Source organism: Pempheris klunzingeri, chromosome 17 (assembly GCF_042242105.1).
Source record: "Pempheris klunzingeri isolate RE-2024b chromosome 17, fPemKlu1.hap1, whole genome shotgun sequence".
Taxonomy (NCBI): domain Eukaryota; kingdom Metazoa; phylum Chordata; class Actinopteri; order Acropomatiformes; family Pempheridae; genus Pempheris; species Pempheris klunzingeri.
The window spans coordinates 4,945,573-4,958,057 of NC_092028.1; the positions used below are offsets into that span (position 1 = coordinate 4,945,573).

At 41.7% G+C, this 12,485-nt stretch overlaps 1 protein-coding gene across 1 annotated transcript; it reads right to left on the minus strand.

Moving 5' to 3' along the window:
* Positions 1-3,796: 3,796 nt before the first annotated feature.
* aoc2 (amine oxidase copper containing 2) lies at positions 3,797-11,991 on the minus strand. The gene is made up of 5 exons (XM_070848022.1): positions 10,349-11,991; positions 9,041-9,159; positions 8,194-8,360; positions 6,777-6,909; positions 3,797-6,658 (listed from the first exon to the last, which is right to left on the minus strand). The coding sequence occupies exons 1-5, from the start codon at positions 11,919-11,921 to the stop codon at positions 6,368-6,370; spliced, it is 2,283 nt and encodes a 760-aa protein (XP_070704123.1). The 5' UTR covers positions 11,922-11,991; the 3' UTR covers positions 3,797-6,367.
* Positions 11,992-12,485: the final 494 nt, after the last annotated feature.

The following is a 12,485-nucleotide window of genomic DNA, read 5'->3' on the forward strand; positions in this document are numbered from 1 at the left end:
CTGTATTTTAAGGTTTTACAGCACTCTCTCACAGAGCGAATGAAAATCCATGACACAAGATTACACACATTACATTACGTCTCATAGAGCTGTGATAAAAACTCACACTAAATATAATTTGATAACAGTTAGAGTTATTCCCACTCTAAGCAGAAACACACTCACAACACTGCCAGATTGTTTACGACCTGATCTGGTCTGAGGCTCCCCTGCCTCAGAACATGGGCCAATCACCTCACTAACAAGTTCCAGATGTTTCTGAGCAGTAACACCGTGTGTCCACAAGACTTAACCGTGTAAATCTGTGTTTCTTGCACTGGCTGGATACTGGTGTGAAAAATGGAGCGGGGTCATTTAAGTGTTATGTTACGGTCTGCTGCCTTTAAGAGACCATAAACATGTCTCTGTGGAAAACAAATGCCTTGTTCAGGCTGCTCAGAGTGAATTTTAGATCCTGTTGACTCCACAAACTGGAGTTGAAGGTTAATTCTTTAACCCTTTCATGCATAGAGGTCACCACAGTGTGCAGCTATTCAAAAGCTGTTTTCTTGTATATGCATGAGTTTTGATGGCATAGTTGCACATCAGCCACTACAGAGGATGCTATTGCATCATCTCATACACTGCTACCCAGTGCCAAACCATTGCAAGTGAAAAAAAAAAAGTGAAACCAAGATGGTCGACAGACAGCCAGAAACACCAAGTTGCTCATTTTTTCCTGTTCAAACCTTCTATAAAAAGAGACCCTTGCAGGTAAGAAAAATATGGTGACATCAAGTAACATCTAAGGAGTCATGCAATTGCTAAATTTTCCAAGTGTTGATTTTATATTGGGAGGAAATTATGATTAACCACATGTCCACTCAATTGTACATCATGCATCACTAGCTATATTTCAACTACTGGACATGTAAATATATCTTTAGAAAATATGGGTTGAAAAAAAAAATAAAGTTCAAACCTTGTTTTTCATGACTAAAGATGAATAAAAGCACTCAGTAAAAAAATCCTGACTGAGGATATCATAATTGATGCTTGAAAGGGTTAATGAAATGCTTTGTTTTTGTCTAAATGTGCAGTTTTGGGGAGTTCCTTCACATGCTCCGAGTTTGACTAAATTGACTAAACCTGGTTTCCTGCAGCAGAAGGCAGCTGTTTTCAGTGGAAAAGGTCTGATAACCTAAAGAAATGACAATATGAATAACTAAAATCTGAAGGGAGATGCTTTAAGGGAGATGCTATTTGCACCTGCGTATAACTAACCAATGCAGTTTTTCCCAGGTGTATGTTGGAGAGATTAAATTTTGTGTTTAATATAACTTTCCTTTTATATTTGTATTTGGCTTAACCCAACCCATGGTCTTTTTGTAAAACAAATATTTTTTGGTGCCTAAACATAACCAAACTGTGACAAAACTGCTAATGATAAAAGAAAAACAAAATATTTAACAACAATTCAACAAATAAATGAATCTGTTTTGACAGCTGGTCTTACACGGGACTCAAACCACCATTTTCTCAGAGAAATCTCTTTCTAGTTATTTCAACTTCTCAAAGCGCTTTACATGACATCCTCATTCACCCATTCACACATCATTCATACAGGAGGAATGTAATTTTGGAGGAGACTATTCTTTCATACTCATTCACACACTGACCTTCTGATTGAGGGACGACCCACTCTACCACTGAGCCACAGCCGCCCACATATGTCATATGCAATACCTGGTAATATTGTGTTCATGATTAGTAAAGTCCAGCATATATTGTATATTGTCTTGTATTGATATATCAACGTACTCCCCCAGTCCACACGTCAAAGTGTCTATGGGCAAGACACTGAACCCCAAATTGCTCACAAAACATATCTTCTGTGTGTGAATGGTTAGTTGGCAACGTCCCATCAGTGTGTCAGTGGAAAAGCACTACACAACTACAATAACAATTTATTCATTGAAATTCTGATATCAACAGGGCATAAATTCATATGTACCTTTTAAATGAGATGGCTCAAAGTGCAATCTCTCTCCTATTATTATGTCAACTGCATGCTATCTCCTCTCCTCTCATGTCCTCTGCTTTGCTCTCCATTACATGGTCTCACCTCTCCTCTCCCATCCTGCTTGTCTCCCCTCCGCCACCTTCTATTTTGGTCAGGCAGGTTTGGGTCAGCTTACCAGAAAATATTTGGTTTATTGGTGGGAGTCTTGTCTGGTGCCAACCCACCATTCAGAATGTTTGTCTAAATATGGTGCAGAGGCCTTGCCCTGGCTGCTTCGCAAGTTTCTATTGTGTTCATTGCAATGCTGATTAGAGTAAATTGCATTCTTTCAACTGAATTATTATTATTACCACCAAATAATACACTAGAGCAGTTGGGTTGGGAACCTATAGGTGTATACATGTTTGTCCTTGTTGCATTTAGCTTTTTTTTGGAAAATGAACAGTGTGTTTTGACTGTAGCTTAAAAGCAAATTCACTTCCTGGTATTCTCTGGATATTGTGCTTCAGTTCCTAGAATAGAAAATGTCTCCTTTTTAGGAATACTTTTAATCCCTCATCTACAGGTCTCTCTAAATAGTGGATTAGAAAACTGCTAGAGAAGCAGCATATACTTTCAATACTCCACATACATGGAACAAACTCCCAGAAAACTTGAGGTCTTCCCCACCTCTCAGTGGGACATGATGCACTGCCTTGTTGCTGCACTGTCATTTTTATTCTACGTAATCTGTCTAATTTCATTTTATTCGTATCCTCTATTGTATTTTATTTGACTCTATGTCAGTCCTATTTACGAGTCTTTTTATATGGGCTTCAGTTTGTTTTATATCTTGTATTAACTTCCATCTGTTTTATGCCCAGCACTTTGTTTCAGAGTGAGCGACACCACGTCACCATAGGATGGTGCCATACTTTGAACTGTATTGTTGTTGAAAGTCGGTATACAAATGAATTGATTTAATTGATATTAACTAATTGAATAAAGGTTTTATATATATATATATATATATATATATATATATATACATATATATATATATATATATACACACACACATATAACCAACATCTCCAATCAATCATCTCATGATAACTGAAGCACCTCATGCACCAAACATTAACACATTGGTATTAACAATCTAATAATAGGTCAGTCACAGGGGAGATTTTACTGCACAACCACAACGTTTGATATTTTAACTGCATTTACATGACTGACTTCAGTCCAACTTCAAATGCAGCACTATATGGGAGTTTTTTGTTGGATTTTCTTTGGAGTCCTGTGTTTTTCACATCCTGTCACTGCTGTTCTCCAACAAGTGCACGTTACAGAGGCAAGTGAAAGCTTTAAACATTTCACAAGACATCTGACGCAAAGAACCACTTCCCATGTTTGACCAAGACACACACGCACGCACACACACACACACTGAACCTTACATGCACTCACATCCTGTCCCTTGATTCTGTTCCCGTGAAGTATGTGGAGTGGGAAAGAGAGGGGGAGTAGGTATGTAACACGATGTGTGTATGTGTGTGTGTGTGTGTGTGTGTGTGTGTGTGGCAGTTTTACCCTTTGCTGTCCTGGTTTCAATTCTCTCCTTCCTGAACAGAACATGTGGAAGAGTGGGACTTACACATCTATATGTGTGTGTGTGTGTGTGTGTGTGTGTGTGTGTGTGTGTGTGAACTTTTTTGTGTTGACATGGTGAATTGTGTTAAAGCGTGCATTTCACTGTGAATGTGTGTGCGCACATGTGTGGATGTGTTTGCGTACATACAGGACCCCATGTTCAAGAAATCATTTCTTTTTTTATTTTGAGAGGAAACAAAAAACAACATCCTTCAGAATGTTGCACTTGGAAAAAATATCCAAAATGAATCAGACAACAATCAGATGTTCAATAGTCCCAGCCTTGAACCACATCAGCAAATGGTCCTGCTTTGGACTGAATGATCATATTTCTCAGTGCAAGCATTTACACACAGTTGACTGTACAGTGTCAGTTTACGGTGTTTACATCACAGTTTCTATCACAGTGGTTCAACAGTAAGAAACTTAGAAGAAGAAATAAAGAGTTATGTCTTTCCATTTAGAAACATTTTGACTTCATGCCAAAAGGTCGGCATATGACGGATGATAGCTTTTACTTGCAAAATCTTAAATGAGTGAATAATCCCTGACAACAATTATTACTGAATAGTACTGGCAGTAAACAGTCTTGTGAGTTAAAGTAAGTAATACATTTCCCACTAGTAATTTGAGGGAGGATGAGGAGGGCTGTTCAGATGATGCCACTTTTGCACATCATTTCATAATAATAATTGCACATACATTCATTATTTTCAGTAGAGACACACACCAAGCTCACTCAAAACTGAAAGTCGCAACAAATGCAGAGAGGGGGGCTGTTTTTTTTTTTTTTGGGTGCCTCCATGTTTAAGAAGCAGCCAATCAGCTCCATGGGACTTGCTTTGTCCTTTCTGTCCAAAGGCATCTGTTTGAAAGGTCAGCTAAAGTGGGGATGGAAGAGTGGCATCCCCTGTTAGAAATGAACAAATCACCTACTGAGTAAAATGAAACTGTTACTGGCATAGGCCTCAGTCTTGTTAAGCTAATAACAATTATATTTTTATTTTGATAATGACACATATTCAGTTTTAGTAAGTTGTAATAAAACTGAATTAAAAGTAAAACAAACTATATCTGTCACTACGGATTGCTAACTGGGATGATACCACCAAAAAAGGCACAACAAGGTCTACAGCCATGCTAGCAGCTCTGTGAGGCTGTACTCATGCACAGTGGGTTTTCTTTTTAGCTTGCTCACATGCTGATGTTTTGCATCTTTACCACGTTCACCATCTCAGTTTAGCATTACGTTAACATATAGAAATGATTGCTGTATGTTATAACCTTAATGGCATTAACCTTATGCATTAATGGGAGAACTTATTCAGATTAAAAGATACATGTGGTGATATTCTCTTGTGTGTAGCACAGCCTGATATATCCTGATATATAGTTTTTGTCCAAAAACTAAAAACCTCAGTGAGCCACACTTTGAGCCACCTTCATCACCATGAACACATACATTGTAGTTTATTTTGACTCAGTCCCACATGAAGTGTCCGGCTGCACCAACAACTCACTAGAGCACCATATGTGGATTAATCCACCCCTGAAAATAGTCCCCAACAAATGCACTATTTCCTCTTGTTTGAGTTATGTTTTACAGTCATCATATATCCCTTGGGTAGGATGGGCTTGTGAATGGAGAAGGTACTGAGAGATGGACTTATCATGGGATTTGTTGACAGTAAGAAAAATAACAGCAGCCTTATGAATGATGATTTTTCAGTGATCCAAGTTGAAAAGCTTTTCTGAGCTAATTGCAAGTAGCAAAGTTGAGGGTATTAAGATAATGAAATATCATCAGGAAATGTAGTGTGGTGCCTGTTGTCACTATGTCACTAGGAAGCAAACATAAGCAACTTGAAATATTTTTTCTTGCATTAAAAATGTTGCTCTTTCACAGCCAAGTCTTGCATTTCAGAGCAACCTTGAACACTACAGTGGCGAGAATTCCAAATCTTTTCTAAGTGCATGGACTACTAGGACATGGACTAGCTACCTAGAGCATGTTTCAAGCATCGTGTGTTTATTTTTTCATATTTGTGGTGAAAGTATTGGAAGCCAATGGCTACTTGGAAGGTAAAAAATTGGTGTTAAGATAAACAAGCTTTGAAGATAGTCAACAATTACATTTACAGCTAACACTGTGTTTCACTCTGACCCTTTGATTAATCATTTCCTGGTCACTGAGAAGATTTCCCACCAGTGCCCATATCAGCATTAGTGATGGTGGAGTACTTAAGGAGTAATGGAGTGCATTAAGTACAGAGCTCTAGTCAGGATGTGGTTAGCCTACCTTAGCATAAACACTGGAAACTAGCCTGATTCTATCCAACACCTCTAAAACCTGCTAATAAAACATAAACATATAACCACAAGTTGATATTTCTACATTTATGTTTGTGTACAGATTAAACAAATGAGCACAGTGTATTAACACAGTGTGTTTTAGATGTGTTGGTAGGTATATTTTTTAACTTTGGCCAAAGCTGAACAAGCCATTCCCCTTGCTTCCACTCTGAATTCCATGTTGAATTCCTTTACTTTAGTTATTTCCTGTTGCCTCCTGCTTTAAAACACATGTAGCAGTGGTAATTTGCCGTCCCAAACTGCCTCCATAAACATCTTTACATTGACACAAGCGTCTTGATAGATCACAAAATACACCCAAGAATATCTTTGACTTCATCGGGGCTCCTAAACTATAATCTAGCAGTGCTCAACAAATCAGACCCAATCCTCAAACTTCATGACTCCATCGAAGCCGTGGAAGGTGAAGGGCTCCAGGACGGGGCTGCAGGTCTCTTGAGCAAGGCAGGCCATCCTGTTGTTCTCACAGCTGTCCTCGGTGCCAGGACCAATGTACACCCCATCAGCAGAGTGGATGGACGGGTCCTCGTCAAAGTAGTTGTGGGGCCGCAGCAGGACTCCGCCCCCATTGCCCACTGTTACTGTGTTGGGGATGTCCTCAGCGTGGGGGATGTGGAGGAAGCCGGTGGTCACCCAGGCAACCAGGTCCTGCAGGCACATTTTCATACACTTCATGCCAAGTCCTTCAGCTAAGTTATCTCATTTCAAGTTTACACTTGTGTTTGTATTAGCAGTATATTTATATGCAGATTCCATCTCAACACACCTCATCTTCGATGTTTTCATTATCTTCAATGTACTTGCTGAAGTCCACAGCTGGAGTCCAGATGTTGTTTTGACAGTACAAACTGGAGCTGGTCTGCTCTAAGTCCTTATGTTTGGTAATGGCAACCTTATACCTGGACACAGACAGATGCAGAGGCAGATGTCTAAAATATAACCATGTAACCTTAATGAGCAGCAGTAATGTGGTCCTTACTGGTAGTTACATGATGGATTGTGGGGAGCGGCCTACCCACCACCACGGACATTTATACCAGCAGATGCAAGAAAAGGGCCATCCGCATCATGAAGGACTCCACCCACCCCGCACACACACTCTTTGACCCTCTCCCCTCAGGCAGGCGGCTGCGGAGCATCCGGAGCAAGACCACCAAGCTTCTTTCCGGAAGCTGTTAGACTGCTGAACTCTGGTGGTGCTCTGTAGACCCTACGCCCCATCCTCACCCCACACACACCTACCTGCACTATGAACACTTTATGCACAGGTGCAATATAGGCCACCTGGCCAACTGGACTACCTCACACCGCATATCTTGCACATGCACACATATTTAGCTAAGCTAAATTTGGCTGCTTCTTTCATTATTGTTTCACTATGTTAATTACATCTTGTTCTCCATAGATACTGCTCTTTTTCCTTTAGTGCTTCTATTTTATAATACCTCTATTTTTTTACATTTTTATTCTATATATTTATTGCGGCTTAAACTGGGACTGTACCACCCCATGTGCAAATGTGTGTTGGTATGACAAGTAAAGTTCCTTGATGATAAAACATTGTACTTTCCCCAAGATTAGATTCCCCAAGTACGTTCATCATCATCATTATGTGACCTGGCTGAGACTGAATGGAGCAGGACCAAAGTAGGAAACAGCAAGCGTCTCCTGGTGTGAGGTGTGTCTTTACTTCTTGTTTTACTTTTGTGATAAAACCATTGACATGCTAAAACACAGTGTATTAGCAGTAGAGTGGTAGAGCTGCAACTCACAACTTACTTCCAAATTTATGATTAATCTGTCATTTATTATCCTGATTAATCCATGAATTGTTTTGTCCACACAGCGCCATGTTGTCTACATGTAGGTGAAATTTAATGTCCCGTCCAATATGGATGCTTATCCAGACATTCACAGACTCACACTCACATCTGACCTAACCTGTGTATTTGGACTGTGGGAGGAAGGCAGAATACTCAGAGAAAACCCATGCAAGCACAGGGAGAATACAGACACTCCACACAGAAAGGCCCCAGGTTCAAACCATTTCTAGAGGTCATATTCTTAAATACGCCTAAGAATATCTGTAATGTGTATCTTGCCTAACACAACTTTCAATCATCAAGGCAAAAGAAGCCATTGCAATCATTACTTTTTTTTACTTCAGCACTGCCTAGTCTCACCTGGCCCAGGACATGGCCTTCTCCTCAGGCTGACTCTCTGGGAGATGATCCCCAGCGAAGCTGAACACCTGCAGCCTGTAGGAGCGCTGGTGACCCCAGCGGTTGGTCTTGTTGCTGGCGATGTGAAGGTAACGAGGAGTCTTAGTGTTGTAACGTAGCGCAGCCTCCTGTGGAGGTGTCACAGTAGACATTAATCCCACAAAAGCTCCTCTATTGACTGAAAAAATGGTGGATTAAGAAATTATTTTTTGATAAACAGCACATATGACTACAACACAGGTGGCTGTCAATACGTGGTAAATGAGCTATTTGACAGGTTGAAAGGTGAATTGCCTGATATCCTGCAATGCTGCGACAATAATAAAACATACCCAGTTGCACAAACGTGCTGTAGCTTAAGCCATTGAACAGTGTGTCAGCAGCATCTAAACTGACTGAGGAGGCGTTTACAGGTGCCTTGACCTGCTGTTTAATGTGCTACAGCTGACCAGCTAATTAGCTCTCTAGCCTGCAGAATAACATTGGCTGTGAGCTTTTCTTTTCTTTTTGATGAGCGTTTGTCATCAAGCTAAGACACAGGGAAAGTCGTTCCTTGTTTGTAAATGACATAAGAAACATGATACTTGCATTCACTGTCTTTTTGCCGTTTTTCATCTCCAAAGAGAAAAGGATCGGACTCTACAGTCAGATAGCTGCAAAATGTTCCCCTATGTTCACCAGCTGGTCTGTTATTGTGTCTGTGCCTGCTGCTGCTGTGAGACATTCTGCTGTCTTTGCAGAGAACACTTTAGATGAGACCTAAATGCAACTGAATATTTCAAAGAAGAGAAAGAAGATGAATGCAGACCCCTTCTGTTTTGAGTTGCTTCTCCACCAGCTGAGGGATCATAGCATATCGATCAGGCATCCATGGAAGTGACACATTGACATATTCCATGTCTTTGGTCTGGAAAATGTTCTTCACTCCTGCAGAGAAAATTTTGCAAAATGTTTGTAATAATTGGAGAGACCAGGGATGGTTGTAACAAACGAATGGTTGTAAGAACGCCACTTTCACCCAGAAGGGATGGCCTAGGAGTCATGTGATCTATATCTTGTGTGACTACTTCCTTCCTTCACTTACATTTGAAAATCCATAGCTGTGTGAAGTAGTATGAAGATTTTACAGACAAAATTAAGAAAATAGTTAGTTTAATTAGAATTATATAACTTGCATTAGATTAGAGAGGGTTCATCTTTTATAGTTAAAATGTGGGGCATTTTATCTATGCTCCTTTCCTTAACAATGACTGACAGGGGTGGGGTTGGTTGTGACATCATTTTTAAAAAGTGTTACAACTAACATGGTCATGAAAACTACAGACATGTCCTTTATGCTTCTGCTCTTTCTTCAGCATGTCGAGACACTGGGTGAGAAACACTGACAGGACTGCTCCTGCACACAAACTACAATCTGCATCAGGTGAGGCGAGGAGAGGAAGACAGTGAGGTCTGTCACCAGAGAGTTCTCTATCTGCCATGTGACACTGATCAGATACCACAAGAAATAACAAAAGCTTGAAAAGGATCAGCAGCACTGGGCAAGTACAAACACAATGACACGGTTCTTCGTTTAGTGCAGATGCTCTAGGAGAAAGTTCCTTTAAAGTTTTAAATATATCAGCAACAGCTCATTATTGTGGATTACAGTCATTCTTTATGTGATTTAGAACGCTGAGTGTTGTGGTCTTTGATTTCCTCACGATGCAACTTACCCCAGTAGTGACAACGGTTGTAACAACAATGAATTTGATATCAATGAATGCATCGTGTGGTACGGCTTGAAGTAGACAAATGGTGCTACTTTGGGTCAACATTTGAGAGCTCTAACACAAAGATTCAGCCAGTTATAGATGCTGATACAGCAGTGTTCCAACATCCCCAGTCACACCTGCTTGTTTCCTGTGGTTTCCAAGCCAAATCAGAGGTGCAGGGGACATTCTGATGCTCCTGTATATGTCAGGTGGAAGTTTTTATTTCATTTTGTTAACTGATTTAAAGCTGCACTGATCAATCGTTTGGTATCTACCATACAATGGACAGGCTGACTATGTGCAATGTGAGAGGGCTTATATGTAATAGAACACATCAACCCTCAACTCTAAGAGCCACTCACCCAACACATCCAGGTCCACCTTGAAGCTGATGAAGTGAGTGTGAATGTTCCCCAGCACCTTGTCCGCCACCTGGTGTCCGTACTTCAGGTTACCGTCCACCAGGTAAGAAGAGGAGATGTAGCCGGTGGCATGCACCTTGGCCTCCACTGATCCGCTTTGGTAGAAAATGAAATCCCACATGTAATCATAGTTTCCTATGGCTGTGATCGTCCTGAACACCAGGGCGCTGTTAACCATCCCCCCATAGCTGTTGTGGAAAAAGTCAGAGAAGTGCCTCCGCAGGGGCTGACCCATGTTGTGCTCAAAGACGCAGATTGAATTCCTAAACCTGACCGGAGCTGGCACATCTATGTAGCGGTAAGTGTCCACATAGGTGGCTTCGTATGGGCAATCCACGCCACGGACCAGCTCGTGTGCGAAGCGCCCTATCCCGATGCTCGAGTCCAGAAACTTTGTCATCATCGTCCCTGGAGTCACTGAACCGTACACTGACATGGCCTCTTGCACGCTCAGCTCGTAGGCTATCCTCTCACCTTTGAAGCGCACGTCGAACACCCTCATGCCCGTGAGGGCGCTGAGCCCGAAGGCGAAGCTCCAGTCCAGGTACAAGACGTGGTTGTTGCTGACGCTGTAGCGCTTCCCCTCTGCGGAAAACATCTGAGGTCCGATCTGCAGAGGCTTTTTCTTGAGTTTCAGTGAACCAAAGTCAGGCATATCCTTGTAAACTATTTTCTTAACAGAGCCCGAGTCATATTTCTGTCGCAGCTCATCAATGGTGTCGAAATACTGGCCGTTATAATACACCTGCTCTATTCTCCAGTCAGACGCGTTCAGGCTCTTATGATCGAGCAGCACCTCAAAACCCACCGGGTGGATGTACATGCCGCTCAGATCCCTGAAGAAAGACACCCAGGTCTGCCTGTCCCCGGATTGGACTCCGCGTGGCATCTGCTCGAACGCGTTCAAGTCCTTGTGCTGATCCACGTCGAAGCTCTCTTTCATTAGCTTCTGCAGTTTGAAGAAGACCTCCGTCTCCAAAAAGGTGAAAAGCAAGGCGTATTCCCCGATGGTGACCGTGCGTGCAGTGATAGGCAGCTCCATCTTGTACCTTTCCTTGGTGACATCTCTGTGGTATGTTGGTTTGGGAAGAGGCCCCACTACGTACTCCTTAATGTAGCCTTTTGCGCCATAGAAGACCACCACCGTCGCCTCCCTGACCGGCTTGGCAGCTTTCCTGTCTAAATAAGCCAGTGCGTCCGCTTTCTTGGGCAGAGATAGGTCTATTAAAAACAAGAAATTTTCCGATGGTTTGGTGATCTGGTTGGTAGATATGTCCAAGTCTTTCTGCTTGAGCATGTACTGTTGGACCTGCAAGTACTCCTCCTGGCTGAGGTCAGCGAACACCAGACTGCGCTCGTCGTGTTTGCCCCGCAGCGGGTGAACGCGCGTTGCAGAACATCTGGGCGCCCTGCTGGAGTGGATGGCGATCAGGACGATGTTGAGAATGATGGAGACGACGACAAAGAGGATGAGCACCCATTTCACTAAAGAGTTCATCCTCCGCTCTACCATTACGCACGGGCTTGGAGAAAAGGAGGAGAGGAGTGAGCTCTGAGAAGGACGGAGCGTTCAGACGCTTTTGGAACAGACAGACTCGCCCCTCGACTCTTTCCCACCCCTCTCTGCAAGGATCCCATAACCTCTTGCCCCTCCCTCCCTCTTTAAATGAACAGTTATGGAACTACATTTTCATCCAGGCCCTGTTGCAGGCTAACACGAGTATTTTACGCACGCTGTTGTAATGTTTTACGCAGTCTTTTTTAAACATTGTGTAATTATCGAGATTAGATATTCTAAAGAGAAAAGACTTAAGAGGTTGTGTGAGCATACTTGCACACTAATCAAAAACATCTAAGTCCTTTTTAAAGTTGGAATACACGTACAATCTATGCATAACACAAAAACTTGCTTTTACGCACACATGTCCATTTATCCAAGCGCAAGAACATGGCTTTCCCTCCTGTTTCTATCATTTTTCAACTTTACTTTTTACAGTTTGCTATAATAGCACTACATGCACAATAAATGCACAATCCACTAGTGTTTTTAAAGCATATAAAGAAGGAAAATAATGGA